At 32.0% G+C, this 26,850-nt stretch overlaps 1 protein-coding gene across 2 annotated transcripts; it reads left to right on the top strand.

Moving 5' to 3' along the window:
• Positions 1-660: 660 nt before the first annotated feature.
• On the top strand, positions 661-24,844 carry LOC137922179 (triple functional domain protein-like). Of its 2 annotated transcripts, XM_068765091.1 has the most exons (9): positions 661-1,878; positions 12,804-13,053; positions 13,946-14,032; positions 15,357-15,674; positions 15,987-16,127; positions 19,067-19,280; positions 23,435-23,524; positions 23,647-23,697; positions 24,291-24,368. In XM_068765091.1, exons 1-8 carry the CDS (start codon positions 767-769, stop codon positions 23,685-23,687), a joined length of 2,253 nt encoding a protein of 750 aa, XP_068621192.1. In that variant the 5' UTR covers positions 661-766; the 3' UTR covers positions 23,688-23,697; positions 24,291-24,368. The 2 variants fall into 2 exon arrangements, with proteins under 2 accessions (XP_068621192.1, XP_068621191.1); XM_068765090.1 differs by lacking the exon at positions 23,647-23,697 and having other exon boundaries at positions 24,291-24,844.
• The last annotated feature ends 2,006 nt before the right edge of the window (positions 24,845-26,850 follow it).

Here is a 26,850-nt window from a genome sequence, read left to right as displayed (position 1 = left end):
ACCTGGCACAATTAAATGCGAATGAACTTTACATTGGCCATGTGTAACGTCCGGACGGACGTAGTCTCCAGACCGACATATTAGCGTGTTCTAATTTTTTTAATAATGTAAAGTTTTTATATTGACACAAAATATGTAAAGTTAAAGAAGGTTTTGCATCTACAGATTTTTTTTATCTCGTTCCTAGTTTACTAAGTAAGAAAAAGAAAAGTGATTAAAATTGACTTTTTGACGACTTTCTATGTATGAAGACATACTTATTTAATTTCTTTATTTGGTAAAAGATTATTCAATCTGTATTGGACAAATGATTTATGAGCTCTGAGTAGTCATCGTCACCATCATCAACATCCTATGAGGCGATCGACCACTGCTCACGGATCTTGATTTTTTATGCATAAAATAATTCTCATTTGCACCTATATTTTCAAATAAGTCAAAAACACGTACACGTATCATCGTTAACGTATGGAGACAAAGAATGGTAAACATTTTGACATAGTAATAAAATATAGTTTACAATAATGACAAAAATATTAACTAAATACTACAGTATGAGAGTGATTCATAGCTATCGGTTAAGTGTGACGTTGGCGCGGGTGGAGCGGTACGACAGTAGCGCGGGCGCTTCGTTCAGTCAATTGTTTTTCGTGGCAACGAGCGCGCGCGCGCGAGTTTATGCGCACTTTATGTGCGCCTTGATATGATTCGTGTTTCCTTCAAAACGCTCTTGCTTGTGCAATATTAAAACCGTCAGCACGTCATTATGACGCAAGAGGACAACAACAACCGCTTCGACGACGGACTCCTATCCAGTGGAGATATCACAGATAACGAGGACGTTGTTATCAGAAAAGAAAGGGCCTCTGTTAAGGAGATGATATTGCGTTTTGAACGAACGGCCGTCAACAATTTTAGTGGTTCCAGTGAATCGCTCGAGAAATCCAAAGACTTTGTGTTGGGAAGCTTGACTAGTGTTGTTAGTCCAATAAACGTGCATTTTCAACATTTATGTCCAGTTAGTAATATGCAAGACAGGCATTCGAACGTGTCAGTGAATTCAATTCTGTCGAACGTTTCCGAAATTAGTTACGAATCAAGTTCGTCGGGCTTTGCGTCAGATAGAAAATCTTACACGTTAAAGCCTCATAGACCAGCTCCTCCTCCGCCTGAACCCTTCAACGATAGCTCCTCATCTATTGATAGCAAATCACCTATTCCACCGGAAACTATGGAAAAATGCACACAGTATTCTTTTGCTACACCGCCAAGTTCGCCTATTGTGTTAAGACGAACAAGACAGCCGCCAGTTATTAGGAAAAAATCTACAATCGGAAGTCAAGGACATACTGGTGAAACGCATTGGTCTTACGGTGTTAAACAGAGTGACTTGGAAAAATTATTGCGATTAAAAACTTCAGAAGTATCGGATAGCGAAGAAGAAACTAAGGTAGCGAGTGCAGAGTCATCGGAAGAGAGTAGCGACACCACCGATAGTGATAAACAAGAAATAGGGGAAGAATATGTGGTGAACAACGAAGACGGTAAAACTGATACGCTATCGACTGATCATTCAACGGATACTTTAATCAATGAATATGAAAGTGACGAAGGCGATAACTTGTCAGATGTATCAGTTGCTTCTGCTGAACGCTGCAACTACGACAATGTCAGTATTAAATCAATATCTTCTTTCGACATGGTACCCTATCAAAAATATGACAGCATTACTGTATCCTCGGACGAGTTTGGTTCAGAAGTATGTCACGCTCCTGACACAGAATTCCTCACTGTTAGTGCAGTGAACGAATGGTGTGTATCCAAGTCCTCCGAACCGGTTTTGTTACCAGTGGAAACTAAAAAGGAGAAATATCGCAGGTAGTTCATTTTATTTTATGCCTATCTGTTAAAAATATTTGCGATAGCATATCTAGCTATCATTACTTACCGATAAATGATAATATTGCTTTGTCGTGTTTAAGATACGGCAGGTGTGATGAATTAAGTAAAAAAAATTTGCATGGCCAAAAATATTTCAACTTTTAATTGAAATGTAAATTATGAATATAGGTAGTTAATGAGTCAATAATCCGTCTTTAATTTACTAGCTTATAACGCTACCATTATTTCAGACGGCTATAAACATAAAAGTGTATAATTCTGATCAAAAGCCATTGATCATTTTGCTTTGTCGGTTAAAGACGTTGCAATCAAAACGACTTAAATTCCAAAGTTTGTTATTTTAATCCCGACTCTTATTTAGAATACGTATTTCGATCATTATGATTACTACGCGTGAAGGTCAGCAGCTATACTTTAATAGTTTTAAAACTTTACCGTTAATCTACTTTTTCGTAGAAAAAACACGTATATTATGATAAATGTGTACTAGAGCTAAGGTATGTTGGGTAAGAAGTATAGATGTATTGTCTTAAGTACAGAACTGTCTTGAACACTGACACTTTTTTCGTCGCTTTTACAATTTTAGAGGCGTTGGTTTTTTTGGTTGAAAATTTTTGGTTTTTATATATACGTATTTTTTTATTTATATAAACATATAATCCTCTGTAGTTCAAATAGTGTGTCAAATCTGCAATAGTAATGATAATAATTAGTATTAGTTGTTTGGTCACTTTTATGATAATAATGCAGCTTCTGTATGTACAACGCTATAGCCTCGTAATTGAATAGTAATAAAGTCGGTGTATACAAAATATAGTGACAATAAGTATGGAACTGCATCTCTATTGCTAGTAGCCTGGTAATCCTATCACTGGCAGTAAAGCGTCTGCAATGTTTTGTCATTAAATGTAAGCGTAGATCACAGCTAAGGATTTCTTTTATTACAAAGCCATTATTAAAGGTCGTTTAATTATGCAACCTGTGATTGAAGTGAATCAGTACAAACTTATAATGGCTGGTATATGATAATTGCACGACGGCGTACGTTGCGGTGACGCTGTGCTGTGGTTTCACCTTGATGTTTATTCATATGGTTTGTGGCAGGTACGCAGCTAAAACGGCCGCTAAAATGTTACTATATCTGTGTGTTTATATGAAGATCAGTGTCTACTAACATAATGTTCTAAATGACACGTATATATATATATATATATATAATTCCGTAAAGAGAAAAGTAATAGACTATCGCTAATGTAGTACCCTTAAACATTGCGTCACAGCTTAACGTTAAGTTGAATTACTAGTCTATAGTTCTACAAGATTTATCTTATAGTTTTCAAATTTAAGAATTTAAGTATTATGTTTTAAGTATTATGTATAGTAATACATTAGCGATAGTCTATTACTTTTCTCTTTACGGAATCCAAGTCATACTTAAAGGATAACACTGATGCAGGCAAACTTTACCTCTACATTGCTTTACCGCTTGGAAATTACGATATGAAACGCTTCTTTCGAATGCGACGAATGTCCACAACAAAGGGATGGATGCCCGACGTGCGTCTCAACGTCCGGTGATAAAAAAGGGGACGATGAAACTAAACGGTGCAATTCCATCGCACACTCCAGAAAATGCAATCTGTAAAACTTTGAAAGAATAGTATCGAATGTAGATTTTTTATTGTACAGTGTAATCATTTTGTATAATAAAAAATATAACAAATCGGTTTTTGGTATAAAACCTTTAAAGGGGTGAATTATATATTCATTGATTCTCATTTGTCAACGAAAAATCTTAAAAACTTCTTACACCTATTTCCAAACAACCTGTATAAAGTGATCAAAAATATGTCACATTAATTTACTTTTTCAACAATCCAATGACTTATGGCAGTATAGTCTGCAGGGACAGAAGATAAACTATAATTTATGGTAATATGTAGTAATCCAATACTTGAAAACGTTTTTATGTTATAATAACGTTACTTATTATTTTTTTGATATTGATAACAAATGAGCTATATATACACCCCTTTAAAGCTTTTACACCTATAACCAATCAAACATTTACGAGTTAAGTGACAGTATTGAATACAATTTTCGTTGTTAATAATTATTTCTCTGATATTTTCAAGTACAGTTGAAAATCCATAATTTGAAATGTGTAATAAAACTTTCAATGAATATATTTAATTAAAAATTTTTCAACCAACCCACAGTTGTATAAAATTTATTAAATGTTAGGAATTTTACTGATAACATATTTAATAATTATGAAGGTAGAATATTTATTACGTTTGCCTTCACAACTTTATTGTATTTCACGTTACTTAATACGGTTTAAAACGAAAAACGATAATTATAATACGTTCATACTTTTTGTATCGTTCTGAATGAAACGAGATAGAGTAAAGCTATGGACTCTTTGACTTTAAACTAAGATATCTAATAGTTATCTTTAAAAATAAATGATATTAGTAGCGATTATACTTCTGATTGATGATAATTTTTATTACTCTTAAATACCATAAATTATCTTTAGTTCAGGCCAATTGCGAGAGAATTCCATTAACTGTATTAAATCAACTTGTTGCTACTGCTTTGGGGGTCAGCGATAAATTACACATAAAGTAGTAAACACGAATTCCTGCCGTAATTATGAATTGTAATATTAAACACTATTAATTAGTAATAGTTGCACTAGGAGATGTTGCATACCAATTGGCATTATTTATTAGGCAAAGCAAGAAAATAATGTTTATAAATGTGACTAACTTCGGCACAGAAATTAACATGACATTTTTTGTTGACTCAATGAACGGTGCGCAAAGGTTTGGTATCAATAACTTTGGAACAATTGATGTCAATATTTCAATGATGTTTAGGTTACAACCAAAAATAATTTCATAGCTGTTTGTTATTAACGGACTTAAAAGGCGATCTATTGCACTAATATAGTTGTTTATCCGTCCGTTATTAATTCAAACGTCAGTTCAGATGGAAATGAGAATTTTCGTATTATTTTACATTTATATTTTTGTTGATACTCTTTTTGTATATTTTAGGTGTCTTGAATCTTTTTACGAGGTTATAAAATCAGAGCGTATATTTGGCGTTTAAACTAATCAAACTATAATGTACTTTTATACCGGTGGCTAATCTCTTTGGTTAGAAGCTATTTTCGAACCAACCATTCATTTGGGCGAAAAGTTACTGAGTTTTAATTTGAGAGCATATGAGGTACATTGTTTCTTTTAATAATTTGGCGTACTGCGTAGATAAATTTCGTCTTCAAAAAACGAACTTAACAATTACTTCATAGGTTAGAGTTAACGTATATGTAATAAACTTCCACAAGGTACCTCACACCTCCTTTTCCTTACCTTCAAATCTAAAATCAAAAGTATGTTATTAAATAAATATTATTGCATTCAAGAGTTTTAGTAGTTGATCTAAGAGTGTGGTACTTGAATTATAGACTCATTTATATAATTGCTGTTATAATTTACACATACAATTACACATGGAAAATTATTAAATTTCATTTAAAATATCATCAGTTAAGTTTCTAACCGGCTCTACTTAATGGATTAAATATAATTTTCGAGCCGTTGGCAGCATACTGCTTACAATGTTAAAATAATCGTCAATTCAAAAGCACGCGTAAGTGCCTATTTGAATAAAGATATCAAGTTGTTCACAACCAAAATAAGTCATGCTTTGTACAAAAAGTGTATATATTTAAGATTTTGAATAAATGTATTGCACTATAATTATTGTATTCTATGCATGTAAGGTACTTTTTTAAAGACAATAGTTAACCGCATCATGTTTACAGTCACATAACAGTCTTTTTATAGTAAAAATTAGTTTATGAACGAGCTATAAGAAATCACCACATAGTCTACGTGAAAAAGTTTTGTTTTGAAATGATGAAGCAGAGGAACCTGCGTTCTTCGCGATTCCCGGGATACAATATAATATAATTTATACTGTGAGCATTAATTATTTAAGATTGCCAATGCTCACACACAAATTTCTAGTGGATGGGCAGCAGCATCCTCTGCATACCATAATTTTACACGCCAGCCTACCCGCCGAGCGTGGCAATTATAGGATATTCCCTCATAGATATCTTTTGGGGCACTGCAGTTGGCGGTCTATAGGAATGTCTATCTGAAAGACCGGTTGAAAGCAGCTTGCATTCAGCATCTACTCGCTCTCCTTGCGGTCTGTGGTCTTCGCTACTGAACCTTAAGTCTCCAGCAGACATCTGTACCGTGGCATAGCCCACGGCAATTTGTGCATACAGTTCTTTTATAAGGAGACACGTTTATATTATTTTTTATAATAAAAAATTAGAACAACTTCAACTTATCGATATTATTTACCGCTAATTTTAAGGATTTTGATGATGATTTAATATAAGGAGTAAATTATAGAATTTTCGTACGTTACGTAATTACGTACGGGATAGATTACACTTTACACCATTGATATATATACACTATGATGAACATATAAACTCAATGACTTTTGCAATACATATCTATAAAATAAATAATCAACAAAGGTGCTGCTGTCAGAAAATTAATGTTATAATAACATTCGCATAGAGAACGTTTCGCTAGCAGCTATCGTAAATGAACATTGGGGTTTTCAAGTACACAATTCGCATGTTTCATTCGACATAGACGCTACAAGAAATGTTGGTGTCTTGATCAATATAATAATAACTTACATATATATATAGGGCAACTGTTAACAATTATTGAAATATCTGTGAAATTATTGTTTTGTCTGTTCTGAAATATAAATTAAACGAAATCCCCAATACTCAGAAATATTTTAATTGGTACATGTGGTGTAAGAGGGCAGATATTGTTGCAAAAAAGTTAATCTTTTTGTAAATTCATATATGTAAATAATAATTTAATATTAAATATCATAGTATTATTTATTGAGATTATTTGTTGCTCACGTTTTACGTTTAGCCTCCATTAGTAACAACACAAAAACTCAATAACAACGAACGGACGTGCTTTGCTTAGCGTTTATTTTTCGAAAAACAATAACCAATTTTAGTTTTGACATTTTTCGTACATGCTTACGATAAACTTGTATGTTATATTTTAAACGTAATCGTACTTCTCTTTCAATTTATAAGTAAAGGAACTTTACTCCATACTTAAATATTAATTAATGTATTTGTAGTGTTTTCGTTGTTATTTATTTCTTAAATACCAAAAAGAGACGGACGGAGTAGTCGATTCATTAGATAGCAAGTTATACGGTCCTTTAAAACTGATGGTTATTTTAAACCTACTCGAATATTGCATCTTGTTCAGTAATTTCAGTATCTATGGCTTTTACCAAAGCCGAATCTAGTAATGTTTGCGTTGCATTTTGACAAAAGTAAATGGTCTAATGCAAAAGCGATATGACACACTATAGTTTTTAAAGCTGTATGTTCCTCAGGCAAATAATACCTATTTTATGTAATTAATAAGATCTGTTTATTGATGTGCATTAGTAGGATTGGTATTTTATTAAATCAATAAACTTAATAGTGGGGCAACAATTAACGAACTCGCTGCAGTATAAATGGCTCGCCTTGTCCGGACGAGTACTTCGCTTTTCTCGAATAACGCTGTTAAATAACAGTTTGCTGCTCCTGCATATAAAATCGTCTGTTTAATTACTGGGAACTTCGAATCAATAATTCTTCATAATAATCTCGAGTATCCGTATACAGGATGATTAGTGTAAAAGTTTTAAGGGGGTATATGTATATGATCGGTTGTCAGCAGAAATCTTTAAAGCTTTTGCACCTATTTCCAATCTTCCTGTATAAATGATAATTGTTTAATATGTTACTTTTACTTTTTATATTACGTTAATTCATTTTTATATTAAAATGCGACAAGTCAATTACCTTTGGCAGTTCAAATTTCATATAGATAGTAATAAATAATTAATTTATATATGTACTAATCCAATTTTAAAAGAACTACTTACTATACTATCTTTAAATTATTTATTATTTTTCAAAGTATTGGTCTTTGAATAGAGTGTACCATACATTAATCGACATCAAATGAGCACCTGTATATATCGTCGTTTGATGGTTAGTTAAAACGAACTGCGAAGCTCGTAACTCCTTATTTTTGCAATTTATCATTTTGCTTTCACTAAAAACCAAAAATGAAGTTTAAATTATGAAATAGTGCGCGGTTTGTATGGTATATTATTGTAAACGTTATAATCTGCACGATTCGTGTATGTCAATGTTGTGTTAGCCGTGGACGTTGGCGGCGGCGAGGCCGTTTGTTTACATAATCAACTAGAGCTGAGCATAATGCGGTCAGATCATCCATATTAGTACACTATTATTGGAACATGAAGCTGTATAAATGATTTTAATGTTTGATATATTTCTTTATCGATATTGCAATATGAAATTCGTATTAGAATTAAATTGTAAGGGTGCTATTGAATGCCAGTCAGCTGATAAAATGGAATGACGCTTTAATTCATACATAATTATAGTTTAAATGGAAGATTGTGGAATATGCAAACGTAGTTATTATTGTTTTTGCTACAGATCGAAGGAATCTGTTTTTAGAACTTAATAGTAGTGCGTTAATTCACTACGCTATTTAAGAGGTGTATGTAGTGAATCTACTGGCCACGCTAAGTGCGTGACATTCGATATAGGCACGTAGTATTTTGACTTAATGATACTGGAAAGAATATATCTAAAGTAACAACTTTGTAGTAGATTTAACTGTATAAGCCAACCCGGAGCAAAAATATTCTTCTGAAAGTAGTTGTATTCGTAGTTTTCTGAAGGAACCGAATATTTTTTAAAAATATTGCAATATACAAATTATCCTGTCAATTGTTTCACCGCATCAGCATCCGGGTGAAATAATTAAATATTCAGTTACCTGATCATTGGGCTGCGTCTGTTTCACCAGTCGTGTTATAAACTGTACACACTGTTTTGATCGTGGCTTCTGGATCCGTAAGCTGTCAGATCGATGAAGCTTCTAAAGCCATAAAGAGCAATATCACTTGACATCAAAAAGGAATGTATAAAATGAAAAACTTTTTGACATGTGTTACCTGATTCACAGTACACGTTGGTTTTGCTTCATTTACTTTGTTTACCTCTAGACAATTTAAAAGTTCGTTCTGAATTAGATTTATATCAGGATGTTCTAAAAATATGCGAATTTTTTTTTTACTTATTCTCTATACATTATGTGCAATGGCCGACTTAATGTTAACCTACAGTGGTGCAGAGATATACAAGTAGACAGGTGTGTAAATGTGAAAGAAAAATAATACAAAACATTTCAAAACAGTATACTAAATTTATGCATGTAATAAATATATCCTTATTATGAAATTAGTATAAAAATATACAATGCACTACACAAGCAGCGTAAATTTAGCACAATTCTTCTCAAAATAGGTTTAAAACCTTCTTTTTAAATATAATATACTTTTCACGCTCTCTAATTCCGATGGGGTATTCCTACGTAAATGGACAGGAATAGAAGAATGAACATACTCAGATTTGTGGGAAGAAATAGTAATATATTATTTGTCGTTAAACAGGGTACTTATTGTATTATAATATTATTATGCCTTCGAATTATGTTATTTTTTGTAATAGTTTCGAGAATCGAATTTAAAGCCCGCAATGCAACACGTTTCTCTTAGTTAAATATTGCGTGCGTAACTGCATAAGAATAATTGGCGTAATGGTGGACGTTAAATAGGGCGTAATAGACCTATCTGCCCAAATGAGTGAGTCATTTCATTAATAACGATGTGTAGTGAACTGGAGAGGAAGCTACTTGCTAATTAATCCATTTATTATTACGTATTTTTTATGAAATATAGTAGTGCATGCAGCATAAAAACCGCAAAAGTATAACGTTATTGAATTATTGTTTATTAATTGTATTAATCAGTTATTTGACAAAGCGAATAATATAATTTCGAACTTCGGAATTGCGGACTTCGTTACGATACTAACAAGTGATGTACATGCATTAAATTGGTAATGGTAATAATAATTGGCTTGACTGGTAGAGAATGTATATAAGGCATTAAGTTCGCCATTAAATAATGTGTAAAAAGAGTTAATATATAAATAAAAATAAAGGCATGTAATCGGATCTTAATAACACGTAATTTGTAATAACACGATTTTTATGTTAATACTTAGCTACAGTTGTCAATCTTTGATATAAATAAATAAACGAAGTTATAATTAATTACATTTTTTTTCAGGAATCGAATGTAAATTTTAAAACAATAAATTAAATTGAAAGATTAGTGTCCGATTATGTACAACTAAAAAGAACAATGTCAACAAGCGTGTCTCAGGTATACGTGATTCCATAACGAAAAACCTGAAGATTTTTCCCTAAGGTCCAAGTCGTAATGCACGAAACACATTAGATATGTGACGAAAACCGCCATTTCATAAAAAAATCGTATTTTCTTACACAATTTGTATATAAAATTATTTGATTTTCAAAAACAATCATCTTAAACAAGATGAAATAAATATTTCACATAATATTTAATTTATCATAAATAATATTGACGGTATAAACACCAACGACATTTAATAACAAATAAAAGTTTTCAGACTCCACAAGTAACAATTAATTATAACAAATAAATTTAAAACCAGAACAACGCAAAATTATCAAAACATTTAAGACCCATTAAAGGTGAAATTCCCGTATACTTTGATACTTATAAAAATTTGAAACAGCGTAATGAACCAAATTAGAGTTTAGTTTTGAGCAGAATGAAATTAGGTTAAGTTTATCATCGAATATACGACAATTCGTGAATATGTAGTTGTAATTGTGTTAATACTTCATTTGAATAAATTGTTTAATTAAAATGCAATTGCGAAATTAAATTTTTTAATACTTTTTAGTTCAAGATTTATTTTACTGTTGAATTTTTTGTAAATGTATTAAATTACCCATAGAGGAACTTTTACATAACACTTCTTAAGTGCAATTTACATGCACCTCTTCAAAGCGCTTGCATTATGCAAGTGAGTAATAAAAACTTTAATAAAGCTTCTAAGACCACTTTAGTTTTGATAACGCAGATAAGTTAAATATTTGTTTGCTACAATGATTTGTCTTATGTTCTCTTATATCAAACTGGTTTGTTTACCGTTATTTACATGCTCAAACCGTGACGTCACAGCGTGGGGTGTCGAAACTCATAGAGGTGACGTAATTTATTTTGGCACCTTGTTGTGATGATTCATACCTTTGGCATTGATACTTGACGTCATTATTTTTAAAGTTGTATTTAATCAATTAAAACAGGTTATACAACAGAATATGCGATCGAGTATAGTTATCTTGAAGTATAGTCAGAGACTTGAAATTTGGAAGAAATATTCCTATCGCTGAGAACGTCATCTGGAATATTAGATTTTACGAACTTCCACACGCAAGGGAGTTGAGTGGGCGTTGCGAAGTGGTGGCGAGGGGGTCAGCTAGCTAATATAAATAAGCTGGCATATATTAATATTCTAATAAAAAGACCAAATCAATTATTTTTAAATCAATTTTATTCTTTTACTAAAGTATTAAATGAAGCGCGTTCACCTTTATTTTTGATGATGCGCAATCGGCGTAGATGCCAAGTTTACATTTGTGTTTTTAGTATACAATATTTCACGACCTTGTACTCGCCGTTACGTATGCACGAGGTGTTATGATTTTTTTACATTATTTATGTAAAAACTATTAGTAACCAAATGTGTTGACAGGCGCAAAAACTTATGAACGGCTACGCCAGTTCTGATATTTTTTATCCCTTCGTTACGGCATATGGGAGGTTTTTATGGAGACGAAAGGCAGAAAAATTGCAATAACCACACTTTTATTTTACAAACAACGGAGTAATTTATAAAATACCCGTTCCATAGCTGTCAACAATTGGCGCTAATCGAAACATAAAATAAGCGAATTAGCAAGTGAACACACAAAAAGTAACATACAGTTGTTATAAACGGAGCAGATGGATATATAGAAATCAATCCTTAAATTTAACAAGAGATGATGTACATTTTTTAGACATTGATAATAGCAAGTAAGTTGTATAAAGGATCCTATAAATAACAATTCTCGCGTAGGACATCCGATAACACTTGACAACTTGAGGGACATCGGATGAGCCTTTAAGCAGTTCTAATTTGGGCTTCGTGGGAACCGCTGCTGACCAGAGTATTTCTATTAGTAGTAAGACTCACAGAGTCCAAATATCAACTTTCTGGGAATCACTCTCCAGAGTAAAAGAGCACAAATTGGCTCTCAATCAATTAAGTGCTGCACATTTAAATTGCAAAATTCAATTAAGTTTTTTTTTCTTTAAAAAGAAGCCTACCAATCGTTAAACTTTACTCAGGAATAAGCATTACGATAAAACGTAATCATATTATAACAAAAGTTAAAATACTTTTTATTGACCGTTGCTTATAATCAATATTTATTCAATTAATGATAAATCAGAAATACGTATTTCTTTTTATTCTGTACTGCGTAAGATTTCAGTAACAGTAGATAAGTCTGTTCGGGCTTCTGATTCATGGTAAAAATTAGGTGTATGGCTAAAGTTAGAAATGTCAAAAAATCACAAATAGATAATTTTAATGGTAATGTCGAAATCATGGGTAGTTTTGTCTGATGCCGTAAAGGTACGTTACTATAATTAGTATGATTACGTAAATCGTGAATAATTCTTAAGAATATACGTGTTGGTAGGTAGGTAACGGATAAAGTTAACTAACATATGGTATGTAATAATTGAGAATGAAGTATTTATCTACAATTTCTTTGTTACAGACGATTAACGGAGCGTGTGAACGAGTTGTTACACACGGAAAATGTTTACGTGGAGCGTTTGAAACATGTGGTTGAAGATTACATCCCTGAGATGTTTCGAGAAGACATACCGCCGTCGCTCAGAGGGATGAAACCAGACATTTTTGCTAACATTGAGCGCATATGCCGATTTCACGCCGAGGAATTCCTTCCGGCGTTGAGAGACTGTGAGAATGATCTCAGGAAATTGGGACAGTGTTTTAGGAGATTTGTACGTGTTTATTATGTATTATTTAGATGATTGGATGTATTTATTATATTTTTTTTAAATCTTTGAAATGGTAGCACGGAATCGTTTAATTCTTATTATAACTTTTGATGCTTTTTATTAGCAACAGGGGATATTTCAGGAATGTCTAGACAGAAATTACATCAATTTATAGTTAGTTAATTTAACCATTAGTTAAATGAATAGTAAATAAACTTTAAACAGCGCGGCTATTGACCGATTAAAAGAAACAACAGAAAAACTTTTAAAACATCGGTGTCACGGTCCGGTGGTTTGCGTGCCTTTACGCCTTGTTAATGCTGCCAATCGAAGCGGGCTGTTCATCAATTCATTATGATCCATAAAGTGCAAGGAAAGAGATTTCTGCTCTAAGGCCATAGTTCTGCTTTAAATGGCTATGTTAAATCAATGTTACTGGTAATGCACGATTCTACACAGTTCTACGACTTACCACTCGGATCGTGGATAGTTTTATTCGGTTCGATATTGTTTTGTGAAAGCAATAGATTTCACTGCGTATCGAAAAAGGGTAGAAGTTATAAAAAAATACTCTCTCGGGTCAGTGCATATGTGAACTTTAAACGTGCAGCTATTTATTATTTCTTAATTATTTCTCAGCGACTCAATGCGCTTGAAGTCGTAATCTTAAAATTGATAAACTTATTAATTCGCTTAAGCAAACAAATAGAAAATCTTTATTGAGTATACTGTTGAAAATATTTGTATAAACACAATACAGTTCCCTAAGGGAGTATGTAATTTATGAGATATACTTCTGACTTTGTTTGTTCCTTGGTTGATTTGCTTTGTTTATATCATAACTTTGATTTCTTTATAATCGTTCGTTTATATCATTCGTTTCTTTTCTTTTCAGGAGCAGAGGTTTAATATGTACGTCATGTACTCGAGGAATAATAAGAGAGCCACTAGACTGGTATACGAACATAAACAATTTTTCCAGGTTAGTATTTTACTTACATTATATGTATGTACATAATTTATTCCCTTGGGGTTTTCCCATTATATACATTAAAGGAAATTAATACAGATAATTTTACTGTAATCTAGAACAGGAAACGGATAGCATTTCAGTTATATTTTTTTATTTTTAATCACCGGGTACATCCCGAATTGAAAAGATGGCTTGTTGTTTCGGGGAACCCCGTAATTTATAATAATATTTGTAAAATGCAAACATAATGCTATAATTATTATTTTTTTAAATTATTAAAGAATTTGTCATTTACAACAACACTGTAAATCAAGAACAAGTTGTTGTGGTTTTTTGGATATGTCGAGAGAAATCAAAATTTTTAAATATTTATTTATCGATTTGTTAAAAGGTACCGGTACAAAAGTTTCACTTTTGGCTACTCTTATTATGTTTAATTTTACGTTGTTAGTTGGCTAAGATGGGCATTAAAAACATAAATAAAGATACTTTTAATGTTCTCTACATATTGTTCCTCTCTTACAAATAATTACATTTATAGTTACATATATATATATATACATATAGTTACAATGTGATTTATGAAGTAGTATCTTACTTTGGGCTTTATGGGGATGCTCACAGTCGCTTAATGAGCCATCAAGAGGGCTATGGCTAGAGATTTTTCTATTTCTATCTAATAGGAATGTAATTGATTAGTTTCAATTATAAAAACGATCACTTTTTTACTTGAAATTTTCTGTCACAAAATCTCTGTGAAATTATTTATAGTCGGCATCATCGTCTAGCAAGTAGCTTTAATCAACAGCAGTGCATGCCTCGTATTATTTCGTCATTTGTGTAACCTACGGCGGTTGCGATTCCAAGTGCGGTTGAACAAGAGCCTAACAGTTGGAAACACCGTTATTCATGCACGCTCCTCACCTATATTCTAATAACTTAGCTGAAACTTTGAATATCAGCTTCGGTTACTTTGACGTAGGTCTTATAACTTTGTTATAATTTACATTGTCGAATTCAATACTTGTATGATTTTACTATAATTATGATAATAGACTGTTGAAAATAAGAACACGATATACTTTTAGATAAGTGAAAGTTTATGTATCGTTTCGTTCTATTTCCTATCTAATAAACTTCTCAGTCTACTTACTTGAATTCTGCACCAGTAATCCCACTTTTTAATCATTATTATATTACATTCGATCTTAATTTCACACGACGAAATGTGAAAGGCGCTATAAGTATCACTTGTATTAACTACACGTGTACATCGAAGGTTTTTTATAATTTCATTGCGTTGAGTAAGTATTGAAAATAAATGTTTTTTCAGGCAAAACAATTGGAATTAGGAGACCGATTAGATCTCTCCAGTTACCTATTGGAGCCGGTGCAAAGGATACCTCGATACAAACTATTTCTGGACGACTTAGTAAAAACTTATACAAATTATGACAACGAAAGGTGCGAATCGGATTCTAGGATATCAAAACTAAGTGTCGATAGTGACGAAACAGGGGGAAGCAACGGAGAGTCTTCCGACAGTGACGAAACGCCTTTGGAAAGTTTGAAGCTAGCGAAGATTATGGTCGAGTGCGTACTAACGGCAGTTGATGGTATAATGGCGCTCGAGAATATAAGAGACTGTCCGGTGAGTAATATTACAAGTACGTGTATACTAAAAGTAAATGGAAAAAGATTGGACGCATATACATATACCCGAGGTACACAAATAACAGATAAGGGCTTACCTAGAAACACTAATGAAATATGTGGGTTTACGATGTCTTATCAGATATCTAGAAGGACTATATTATTACAAATTTATGTCTCGTTATCTATAACTAAGTTATTTTTAGGTTTTGATGTAATAAAATTTAATTTTATTAAACTTATTGAGAAAATATTATAAACATACGGTAAGTGTATTTTAGGTATTAAATTGTAGTGCTTGTAATTCCAGCCGTATTTAAATTTACTAAACCAAGGACGACTACTGCGACAAAACGAGTTTTACGCTATGGATAGTGCCAGGCGGCGGAGACAGCTCATGAGGATATTTCTATTTGACAAACTTGTGCTCATCACAGCTGTATATCGGAAGGTTAGTACTTGATACTTTAAAACGGATTGCATGTAGTTGGATATAGTATATTCACGTACAACCATAATAACGCAGCCGGCTATGTTGTTTTTACTATTGTGGGCTGGGCTTATTTTTTAAATATTGCGCAATCACTGTATTTCTGCAAAAAATGTTATGAAAACGTGATTTTATTGTATTTTTTGTGGCCTTCGATAAGCATTTTCAGAGGAAACCAGTAATTAGATATGTTTTAAAGTAGCTGATCATTTTTTTAGTGTAATAATTAAATCCAAATGCCTCTACTTTTTAAAATAATAAATTGTTCTTGTTAACGAACATGTTGAACGAATGTTTCACGTGTCTTAAATTGGAGGTTTGCTTAAGCGCCAGTGTGCAGATTTCAGGGTCAGAATTGTTATTGTAAGAGAACAACGGATGTCTTTCTTTTTATTTTATTAAAACTAAATTAATACCCCGAATTTAATAATTCAAAGTCTTCCTCTTTAACGAAGTAAATCAAGATTAAGTTAAGGTTAAGTGTCAGTGTAGTAAGGCCTTTAACGTGTTCAAAATAATCTCATTTCGATTTCCTTTGAGACATCGCTGATATTATGAACGTTGACTTTGTATGGTAAAGTCTCAAATGCAATAAGCATACTCCATCTAATTATATTCTTACTTATAATTAGTATATATATTTATATATATATATATATTCTATAAGTTTTAATAAGATTGATATAAAAGTGCCTTCAATTTTGTTAATACTTTTCTGTTCAAATAGGTATACAAAATCGATAACGCTAAAACACGGTGGCTGAAACATGAAGCTGCATATTGCCTTACAGACGTACTTCCGTAGTTACGCAGTACGATATCTTGGTTTTTGTACTCATTGTTTTCTTAGACGAATCGTCTTGATTGAAAATGGCAATAGGACTTTGTTATTGTGAGCAACGAGAATATTTAGTGTAACCATATTTATTTTTATATTAATTATCATATAAATAAGAGTTACAATTATTTATAAACGATACATTTACCATTTGGTTTAAATTTGTGAAGACATAAAACGAATAAATAAAATATTAAGTAAAACTATGGCAATAAGTAACAGAGGACAAGTCTTTGTTTACAGAGCCACTAGGTATTTCGGTGTTTGAACCACAGAATTATTACAATTCTCGTGAATAACCACCAGTAATCAATTGTTTTTACAAATCAGAGTGTACACTGATAAAGTTTGCAATTTATATTTTTTAATTAATATATTATTTGCCACTGCGTTCGCGTTATAAGATTGAGTCATTTGCATAATGAGTCATTACTTATCAATCTACAATAAAAATATTAGTGTTTTATTTTAATATTGTCCCATTAGCCTCAGTCTGTGCCTACTGTCCAGATGATAAGGAAACATTGTCATTGTTAAGGCGCGTATTTGCTACAAAACAATTAATATGAGTTACAAGTCAACGTAAACAATGTTTTGACATTAAGTCATTTTGTTCTTCTTAGGCCAATACTCGTTAACGAATATCGAAATGAAACTGTTCACTTACATTTATATAATAGCGCTTTTATTTAAAACATTTCACGATATGTAGCTTTATTTAAAATAGTGTTTTGGTTATTTTACGCAATACAATTTTCAAACCTTTGTGTTATGTGTAAAAATCTAAAATTATAACATCTTCCTAAGTTTTTATAATTTTTGATTCCGATAATGCCATGTTTGAATATATGTTCCCATGAACTTTTATTTTTTTGTATTAGGAATTTAACTTTTATGACTTTCTGGGAATTTAACAACACCAAAAGTTTTTAATAGTAATAGAATGAACATGTTTGTATTCCTTATGACCTTGCTCAAACTAATCATATCGGAGCTCCCACTTAACATGGCGCACAATGAAATATTGAACGGCATTACAAAAGTAGTTTATTGCGTGGACGCGCCGCTCCGGCGTCGCCAGCTGATGTCTTGGATGAAGGCATTACTGACGACTAGCGACCCACTTATCTGCTGCGCAAACTATTTAACCCTGTTAGCTAAAGGTTCTTTATCATAAGAACTTTACTAGTTTTTTCATGTGGGTCGTAAGCAGTATTGATAAGACAGAGATATTGTTATTAAATAATCAACAGATCAAGAATCGTCGATATTATAAACAAAAAGTAATAAACATCGTACATTGCTGTGCATAAAAATTTTATCAACAAATTTTGTTTAAAATTTTCAGCATAACGCGTAAGCAGTGTTAGTAGATTTCTATTTTTTCATTTTTTCAATTTGTTGTACAACTCTCGATGCATTCCGCCTCCTTCGTTCCCGCTTTTATTATAAAACTAAAAGAAGACCTATGTTTTAATGGTATAACACAAATTATAATCACAATACAAAAAAGGTTGAAATTTTAATAACGTGAGTTTTAACTAAATAGGCTGACAGGAAACGGCCTTGTCAATGCTATGGTATGGCTACTTGCCACGCACTGCCTTTACTATGCGATGACACGTAAAACACGTAATTACTCGGGAAAAACTTCTACTGTTTGTAAATAATTAGTCTTAATACTATGCAAAAACAACTTTTCTGCTTGAGATATTATTAAATCAAGATAAAATTAGAACGTTTCAACAAAGGATCTGTAGAAGCATAGTAATTGTTCGTTCTTTTCGTTTTTCACCGGAGATCCGTAGTTCACACCGCAGATTAAAATATTTTCAATTAAAACTACAAGTCTCACAATATGTAATACTCGACGCTGTCCTGTGCGTCATGCATTTTTAGAACATTACTTTTAATTGTATTTTATCCTGCGAGTTTAAATTTATGCAAGACACTAAAACCATTTTAGTATTCTTTTCACTTTAGGAAACTTAAGAAATGTCAAAACTTTAAATAATTGTTTGTAAACCCAGCATTTAACAACAAGTTACTCTTAATTTTTCAGCAACTAACAGTGGAGTTCTTTATTTACAAAGATCACATTCCGGTCGATGACCTCGGAATTACTGCTAAGGAACAAGACCTGTACAAGTTCACGATATGGTACAAAAAACGTAACTTGAAATCTTATAAATTGGAGACCAGAGATACAGTAATTAGGAATTCATGGGTGGAAGAGATTACGTCTTTGTTGTGGGAGCAAGCAATGCAAAAGAAAGGTAAGTTTTTATAGCAATTATATAGTTTTAACAACAATTAATTTTCAGGCCGTTAAAGCTTTTTAACCTATTACCAATCATTCTATACATTGGAATGTACTAAAGAAATCTTAGTTTATTAAGCATTAATATATTTATTTTCAAACATAACATTTTAAAGTCACAGGTATGCTCGCTTAGATAGAAAGACACGTTTCATTTAAAATTGTCTTTACTCATGTTTGTATTGTTTATAATCATACGCCAAACAGCGGGACGCCTTATCATAACGACTAGTAGATATTGTGTTCAAAATTTATTTTAGGAAAACGAGCTGTCACGTGATTCAAAGAGGACACCCTTTTGCACGAGTAGTTTAACTTAATAAAGCAGGATTCTAGGAGCTAGTTCCGTGTTGGAAGCGTTGGGTCGTGTCCGCTCACATCAGTTGTCCGTTGCGGACTCTGCACTCGCCGCAATTGTTACAAGTGCGCAGGAACCCGCCGGAAACTACTACACCGTTTTATGTAACTCTCTTTGTAAAATTACCAAACAGTAACATAACCATTAAATGTTGAACTTTTCGGAAGTAACTATTAAAAATGCCTATTCGTAAGTTGTGGTTTGTAATTTATTTCGCGTGCATAATCAAATTGTCAGTATACAACTTATAGGTACAAAAGTTTAGAAACAATAAAAAATAATACAAAATACTCTATTAAAAACGGAGCAGTCAGATGTTAATTTGATTTGTGCATATTGTTACGTAAATGTATTTTTTACCGTTTGATTCCGTATAGCTTAAGATATTGAAGGGTAATATGAAAAGAGGTCTTGCCTATTCGCCTTAAAAAATATGTAAATGCTAACAGGCGATTTACATTTGTTAGAGACCAAAAAAATATTATACATTTAAAATGTGCTTAGTCTATGATCGAAAGTCATGTATATAAAAAAATAATTAAAAATTTGTTTAAAAAGTCTATACTAACGATAGACTATACTAACAAAAGTTATTGTGCCTGTCGTATTGTAATAGAAAATATAACTATAGTGACTTATGTCATAGTGATCATTTTATTAATAATTAAATGTGTAATAAATAAACAATTGTGTGATGAATTGGGTGGAAAGTGACCGACATACGTACTCTCAAATGCGCAATGCTTGTAGCGAACTGTCAAATGCGCAAAGTTTTAATAATATATTTTGTGCAATTTTTGTATTGGCGCAAAATCGTAAATTACATTCTACAAAGTAAATAAAGACATGAAACCTGTAAAGTCAATTTCGAGGAATAGCGCGACCAAAGGAAATAAGCTATCATTTTATGTATATAGAAATGTATGTAAGAGTTGAAATTATTTCCTCAGATTAATTCGAAAGAATGTGTTTTAATGCACAATAACGAATTATTATAAATAAATGAATATAGAAATCAATAACTACTTAACATGCAAAGGTTCAATAAAAATAATTGAAATGTTAAATGAGAAAATGTGAAATGAGGTTAAGAAATATGAAAATATGGACATACATATGATATTAGAATTATAGTAAACGTTAAAGAAAAATGGGAATAATTATCAATGTGATATTATTAAACAAAGACATAAGACGGCTGTCTGAATGTCAAATAATTTAGCGAACCTAACAGGAAATATTCAATTATTTACCCTCAGCGTAATACGACTTGATGATTTCGCAACACACGCTTAGACATTTGATATGTTTGCTATCGGGCAGACGGGATTCATCCATTTTAATATATTAAGTAGAAAATTACCCTCGCAGAGTGAACATTTTTCAACGTCATTTTCGCTACTGTTTATTGAAATAATTTTGTTTACAAATGTGCGTACTCTTAGGTAAACAGGGTGAGAATGAATAAGAATGTATATTGAATATTAGAATTCATTACTCAGTTGCTTAGGTAATAGTGCCGTTATTTGTAGTCATTAAATAATATTGCAGAAGCGATTGTTATGAAAACACGTTGCCGTTGAAGGGAAAACAACAGATGTAATTTAGGATTTCATGTATGACAATTTCCTTTCTTTATTATAAATCATGAAATGAACTATGAGTGGAGTTCAGACACTTTACATAAAGAACCCTATTTAGTTCATCTGGCGCGCAAGTCTGCCAGCAATTCCCGCATAGTTAATACGAACAAACTTTTTAATTGACCGTCATCTGCTCCCCGTCTTGGTACGTGACGGAAGAGCATACGATAAAGAGTATCGTCGGCTGACGCACGCGGGGTCGATGACTGCGCATCGTGTTGGCCACTCGTCTGCATGTGCAGCGTGCCCGTCGGTGGGAACGCAACGAACTCGACCCCTTTAACGACTATAAGACTCTATAGGTTTTTTTTTAAATTAAATTTATCAATCTCTTAAATAAACTATTGAATTCATAATTGATGATTTATGAATCAATCTATGCTTTGTTATTTTAGATATATGTATGTTTACCACGAAAAGAATTTAATGTCAATATTTTATTATTAATATAGGGGGTATAATCCTTTGAGCGTTTAGATTATACATCATTTTAAACATGTGCTTCGCCCCTGTCGTTTGCGCGGGTCTCCAAGAAGAAAAAATCTTTAAGAAAATTTTATAGGAAAAGCGTTGAAGGAACGTAATGGCGAAAGTGCGATCGTTTCCAACTCTCGGCGTAACAATGCCACATTCTCGCAAAGATCAAATCGATAAGCGTAAACTGGTGTATAAATCTTTCTTGTAACGTTTCTTTGTTACAACAACCCTATTAAGCGACAATTGCTTTTTTCTCAAATACGTAAATGGGTTTTGTCTAACAAAACACATTTTAGATTTGTGCTACATCGGTAGTATTTTGAATTAGAATGCTACAGGTATAATATGTGTATTTAGTTTGTTTTCTAATTTAATTCTACTTGAGTTTGTGAATGTTGTAGTAATCTTGATTCATGTAAAGTAAGACCTATTAAAACTAAGTTATAAAAAAAAACATTTAAAGAAAGTTATTTGTCGGCATGTCATCCTTTATTTATAACAAACGTTTGTATAACACTGACATTGGCGCCTTGTTGTTCTATAGGTTGGCGTTATCATAGGCTATAAATTAGTTTTAATGAACTAATTGTAAACGTTTTGGTGTAGTTGGAATAAGACTGTTTTCTAACAATAACTGCAGTGTGAGACATCAATACCGGCAAGTTGCTATCAATATTGTGCTTTAAATTATCAACATTTGCTCGTCGGCTATTGCTGCCGATTTATGGTGGGAATGTTATCATTTGAATTCTAAATTTATATCCATTGTATTGTATAACACTACTTTGCGTATTTAAATCTAAAATTTAAAATAAAAATATTGCTGGCGATAATTATGCTGATGTCTATTGCTCGTATCACGATATTTTTTAATAGATTCATTACTCTCACTTTAAAATGAAATGCAAAAAATTTTATGCAAGAAAAAAAGCGTTTATAATATTTTAGTATTATGTTAAACGTTAAAATATTAAAAATGTATCAACTACAGAATGAATAAAAATACGATTTGCAATAAAACTCTTTATAATTCACAAAATCCAAGGTTCTTTGTTCAAAGTAATATCGTTATTTATCAGCTAGTTCTTTATCAGGTTGCGTTTAGTCGGGCAGGTGAGGCCGCGGAAAGATAGCAAAGTGGAATACGAATCGTTACGGTAGGCGTCCTCGCAGCGGATTTATATTAATACCGGTTTTCGTTTGAAATATATAAATAGAGCAAGCTGAATTGTCCGATACCGTTCACTATCAAAAATATGATGTCTTATATCCGTGTCAGATTATTCGCTAAACAATTCTGTTGCCTTATATTTTATTTATCATGCTATTTTTAAACTATTACTAAAACTAGCATTTATGTAGGATCAGTATGTTCCCATATGTTATTAAAATAAAGATTAAAACTGTTTCCTAACTTATACGACATGTGTCAACCAACCCTTAAACTTGAAATACAAAAAGTTTTATACTTTTATCAGTTTTATAAATGAATTATTACTCTAATTCGACGTGTGGAATTAAAAAAAGTATTATTTTATGGACTAAAAGATTACCTACAAAATTAACATTTCTTTAATGACTTTTCGTTTGCACTCAACATACGTATTAAAGCTGTGTTTTTTTTCTTTCTAGAACTTCTTCTGCAGCAACGTAATAAGAGAATATCTATGGTTTCAATGAACAGCCAAGAGTCATCAGAAACTGAGAGAAGCGATGACAAATGTAAGCACTTTTTCAACAATGACTAAACAACAGATTTCTCTGCACATACATTGCACGTACACTAAGCGTTCTGTTTTTTATGTGAAATAGTTATCAACAAACAAAATAACATCTTTCTCCAGGTCTCTTAGATGGTTTCGTATACGTGACGTTACACCATTGAATTGTTTTAGGTCAGTAAATTAAGACTTTGCTAAGCTTGTAATTAATTTATTCTATCTGCTGGATTCTGAATTGGCTTTATGTTTTTTGTCTGTGGTAGTTAGTAGTTTTCATTTATCACTTTGATTTATGGACGCAGTATAAATTTATTATAAGAGTTGCCATCTTAGTATTTAGATTTGTAAACGTTGCTTTAAGAAAACTGTGAATAGAAATATATTGTTATATAGTTGTTCTGTAAGCATTTGATTGAAAGATTGTTATTTAAATATTTTTTGAAAGTCTTGTAGAAAACAGTAAATTAAGAATTAAATGTGTAAAATTTTCATACGTCACAAATCGATCAAAGTTGCTTGCAATAGATCATTCTGCCCCGCAAAGTTTAATGATCATATTAATGTATATATTTTGCCCCTCGAAAACGATAACGAAAGCATTGTCCAGTTTATCTCATTTAGTGAAACTAGTACCAGGAGGAAAAACTTTACAAAGTTAAAAATTACTGATTAACAAGATAGCAACTCTTAATATGCCGGAAATTTGTTTTTATCGTTGCCCGCTCGAAAACTTACAACACTGAAGTTTATATCTCTTTTGGTTACAGATAATTCCCTTCGCGGGGTGCCCGGAGAAGTTCGCCGATCTGGCGAGAAGAAAGTGAGAAGAACTACTTGGTACTGCGAATGAACTCGACTGCGGGTCGAATTCTTTTAACAATATTCGCAATGTTATCGTCACAATTTTCATACGATGCAGATCGAATGAAATAGGGAAAATTGAACACGAAACATGCATTTTTCAATAATGCGATATTACGGTTACAAGAATTTAGAGTTATGACACGAACGTAAAACGCAATTTATTTCCAAAGATGTTTTGTAAGGCATAAGAAGTTTGTTTACTACAGTGATGGAGTGTTTACGATTTTAATTCCTTTGTTTAATGTATTGCTAATATTATAAGCAAAAATTGAGCATTCTATAGCGGCTCTGATTATTCTATAATTATTTTAATAGCGTCTTAAAGAAATGTGATAAAACTTAATCAGGTATTACTTTGTTCTAGTAATTTCAGTCATTACTCTATGCATTCAAATTGTTATAAATGTTACTAGTTATATAATTTGTAAATACATTAGTACGCCTTGTAATTAATTAAGCGAGTATCACTACTACTCATTGAAATGTTAATAAAATACATAATTTATATTTTAAAAAAAATTTTGTGTACCCTGTGTTTAATAGAAAACGACAATGAATTTTTGTATTGTAATTTTAAAACACCTAAAGATTGTAGGTTACTAAGGTTCTTCTTCATTTCGGCTGACAGACATCCACTGCAAGATATAAGCCTTCCCCAAAGATACCCGCAACCAGCGACTTCCTGTCTACGACCTGGTTTCGGCTCACTTAGTCGGGGGCATGGATACTTACTTTACTTGGCATAAATTGCCCTTAATTTAGTGCTTTAGGTGTCAAGCGGTTGAAAAGATGCGACATTTGTATTTAAAAATCCTTGATTACGGTACATATTGACAAAAGTATCTGTCTCATAAGAATAACAATTCGTGTACATAATCTGTTATACCACCTGCTAATATTTATCTAAAACTTAAGCAGGTTAGATATAACCTAGCCTAATAAAGAGTTAAAGCAAGCCCGGAAAACTAGTTTGACAATATTCTTAGGTTTTTCGGTATTATTATGTTCAACTGAGGGGTGGTAGTTTACTTCTTCGAGTTGATTATACGTATAGTATCAAGGTCCTCATTTCTTCAGTTGCTATGTTCTTGGGTCGTCCAAGATCATGTTTTTGTTCTCAGTTTATTGAGTGTGTTTATTCGGCTCTATTTATTGTATTTAATATAAGGTTCCTTTCAACTTTTTTTCTTTTCCTGGCTGTTGTAGAACGTGCTTTATTACCTCCAGAATTTTTTGAAGATATGACATGTTATATAAGACGCACGTACAAGCCATTAAGTAAATTCTTCTTATGTTTTAAAATTATTTGTTTCCATCCAAAAGAAACGAAGTAAGTTGGAATAAAAGTGGGCGAGACTGTTTTCTTGTGTCCATTTTGTCGGTGCTTTTGAAGAAGCTTTTGTGGTATATGTTTAGTTAACAGGGTGGTAACACTTGATAACAACTAGGCAACCAAAAATTAACTTTCACAGTACTTAGGGACATTTTAGCAATAACATTAAAACATTTTGCTTAAACAGACCAATTTAACAAATTGGTATAAGCTTTTATCTTTAAATCATTATCCTAATTGTTATGACTTTACTTTGATTAGAAATAAAATGTTTGGGCTAATAATACAATATTAATAACAATACAAATCAGCTTTTTAACAACTTCCAAGTACTTTTATAGCTTAAAGTTACTTACAATTTAAATGGTGGAAGCACAAGACATTTAGTATTTGTATAAAATGAACGGTTTGTACGAAATGCGCAATTCGGCAAATGGTAGGTTTTTAAGCAACTGAAATTTTATTTTATTTGAACAAACAGTACAATTTAAAATTCGTTGCTAAGAGGACGGTGACGCCTCAAGTGCACTTGCCATTTGTATTTCAGACTTAGTTCGTGTATTCGCCTGTCGTACTTGTCGACGCCCGTTGAATATTTCTGTGTTTTAATATTAGAAATAAATTTTAATATACCTTCAAGCATATTGTTTACAACTTTTTAAAGTTGTACCAATTCTGCCTGTCTTATTGTTAAATTTTGATCACGTCTATAAATTACAAATATCAACAACTATTTATTAATCGATAAATATTTCAAGAATAAGTTGTTTCTTTGCCATACTATATGAACATAAACTGGGTAGCTTATAAATGTGTTAGCTCAAAATCCGCAATGCGAAAAATTATAGCTGAGGGTGAAGTAGGGCGGAATATTCTACCTGAAGGTTAAATTTTATTGCCTCGCACTGTTTTCGAACAATTGCATTAATAGTGTATCAGAAGAGCGCTTCGTTGGCTTCTTTACGGCTGCGGATTCTGGCGTTGGAATACAATTAAAGTTTTAATATTTTAACACGCTTGAAACGGAAGCGTAGAACTACTTAATTAAGAGCGTAAAATAATCATTACATAGCATAACATGCTTTTTTTACACATTTATTAATAATTTATGATTAGTAATGTATAGATAA

Source organism: Battus philenor, unplaced genomic scaffold (assembly GCF_028537555.1).
Source record: "Battus philenor isolate CCGP_79_NKW_IND1 unplaced genomic scaffold, ilBatPhil1.0.hap1 SCAF_2, whole genome shotgun sequence".
In the NCBI taxonomy this organism is placed as follows: Eukaryota; Metazoa; Arthropoda; class Insecta; order Lepidoptera; family Papilionidae; genus Battus; species Battus philenor.
The sequence above is the reverse complement of the archived record's forward strand: the minus strand, read 5'-3'. Positions and strand labels throughout refer to the sequence as shown.

Excerpts from the sequence above, each read along its gene's own strand:
- LOC137922179 (XM_068765090.1), top strand. The coding sequence starts at position 767 with ATGACGCAAGAGGACAACAACAACCGCTTCGACGACGGACTCCTATCC. Across the intron at positions 1,879-12,803 it reads AAAAAGGAGAAATATCGCAG|ACGATTAACGGAGCGTGTGA; the intron begins GTAGTTCATTTT and ends TCTTTGTTACAG. Across the intron at positions 15,675-15,986 it reads AGAATATAAGAGACTGTCCG|CCGTATTTAAATTTACTAAA; the intron begins GTGAGTAATATT and ends TTGTAATTCCAG.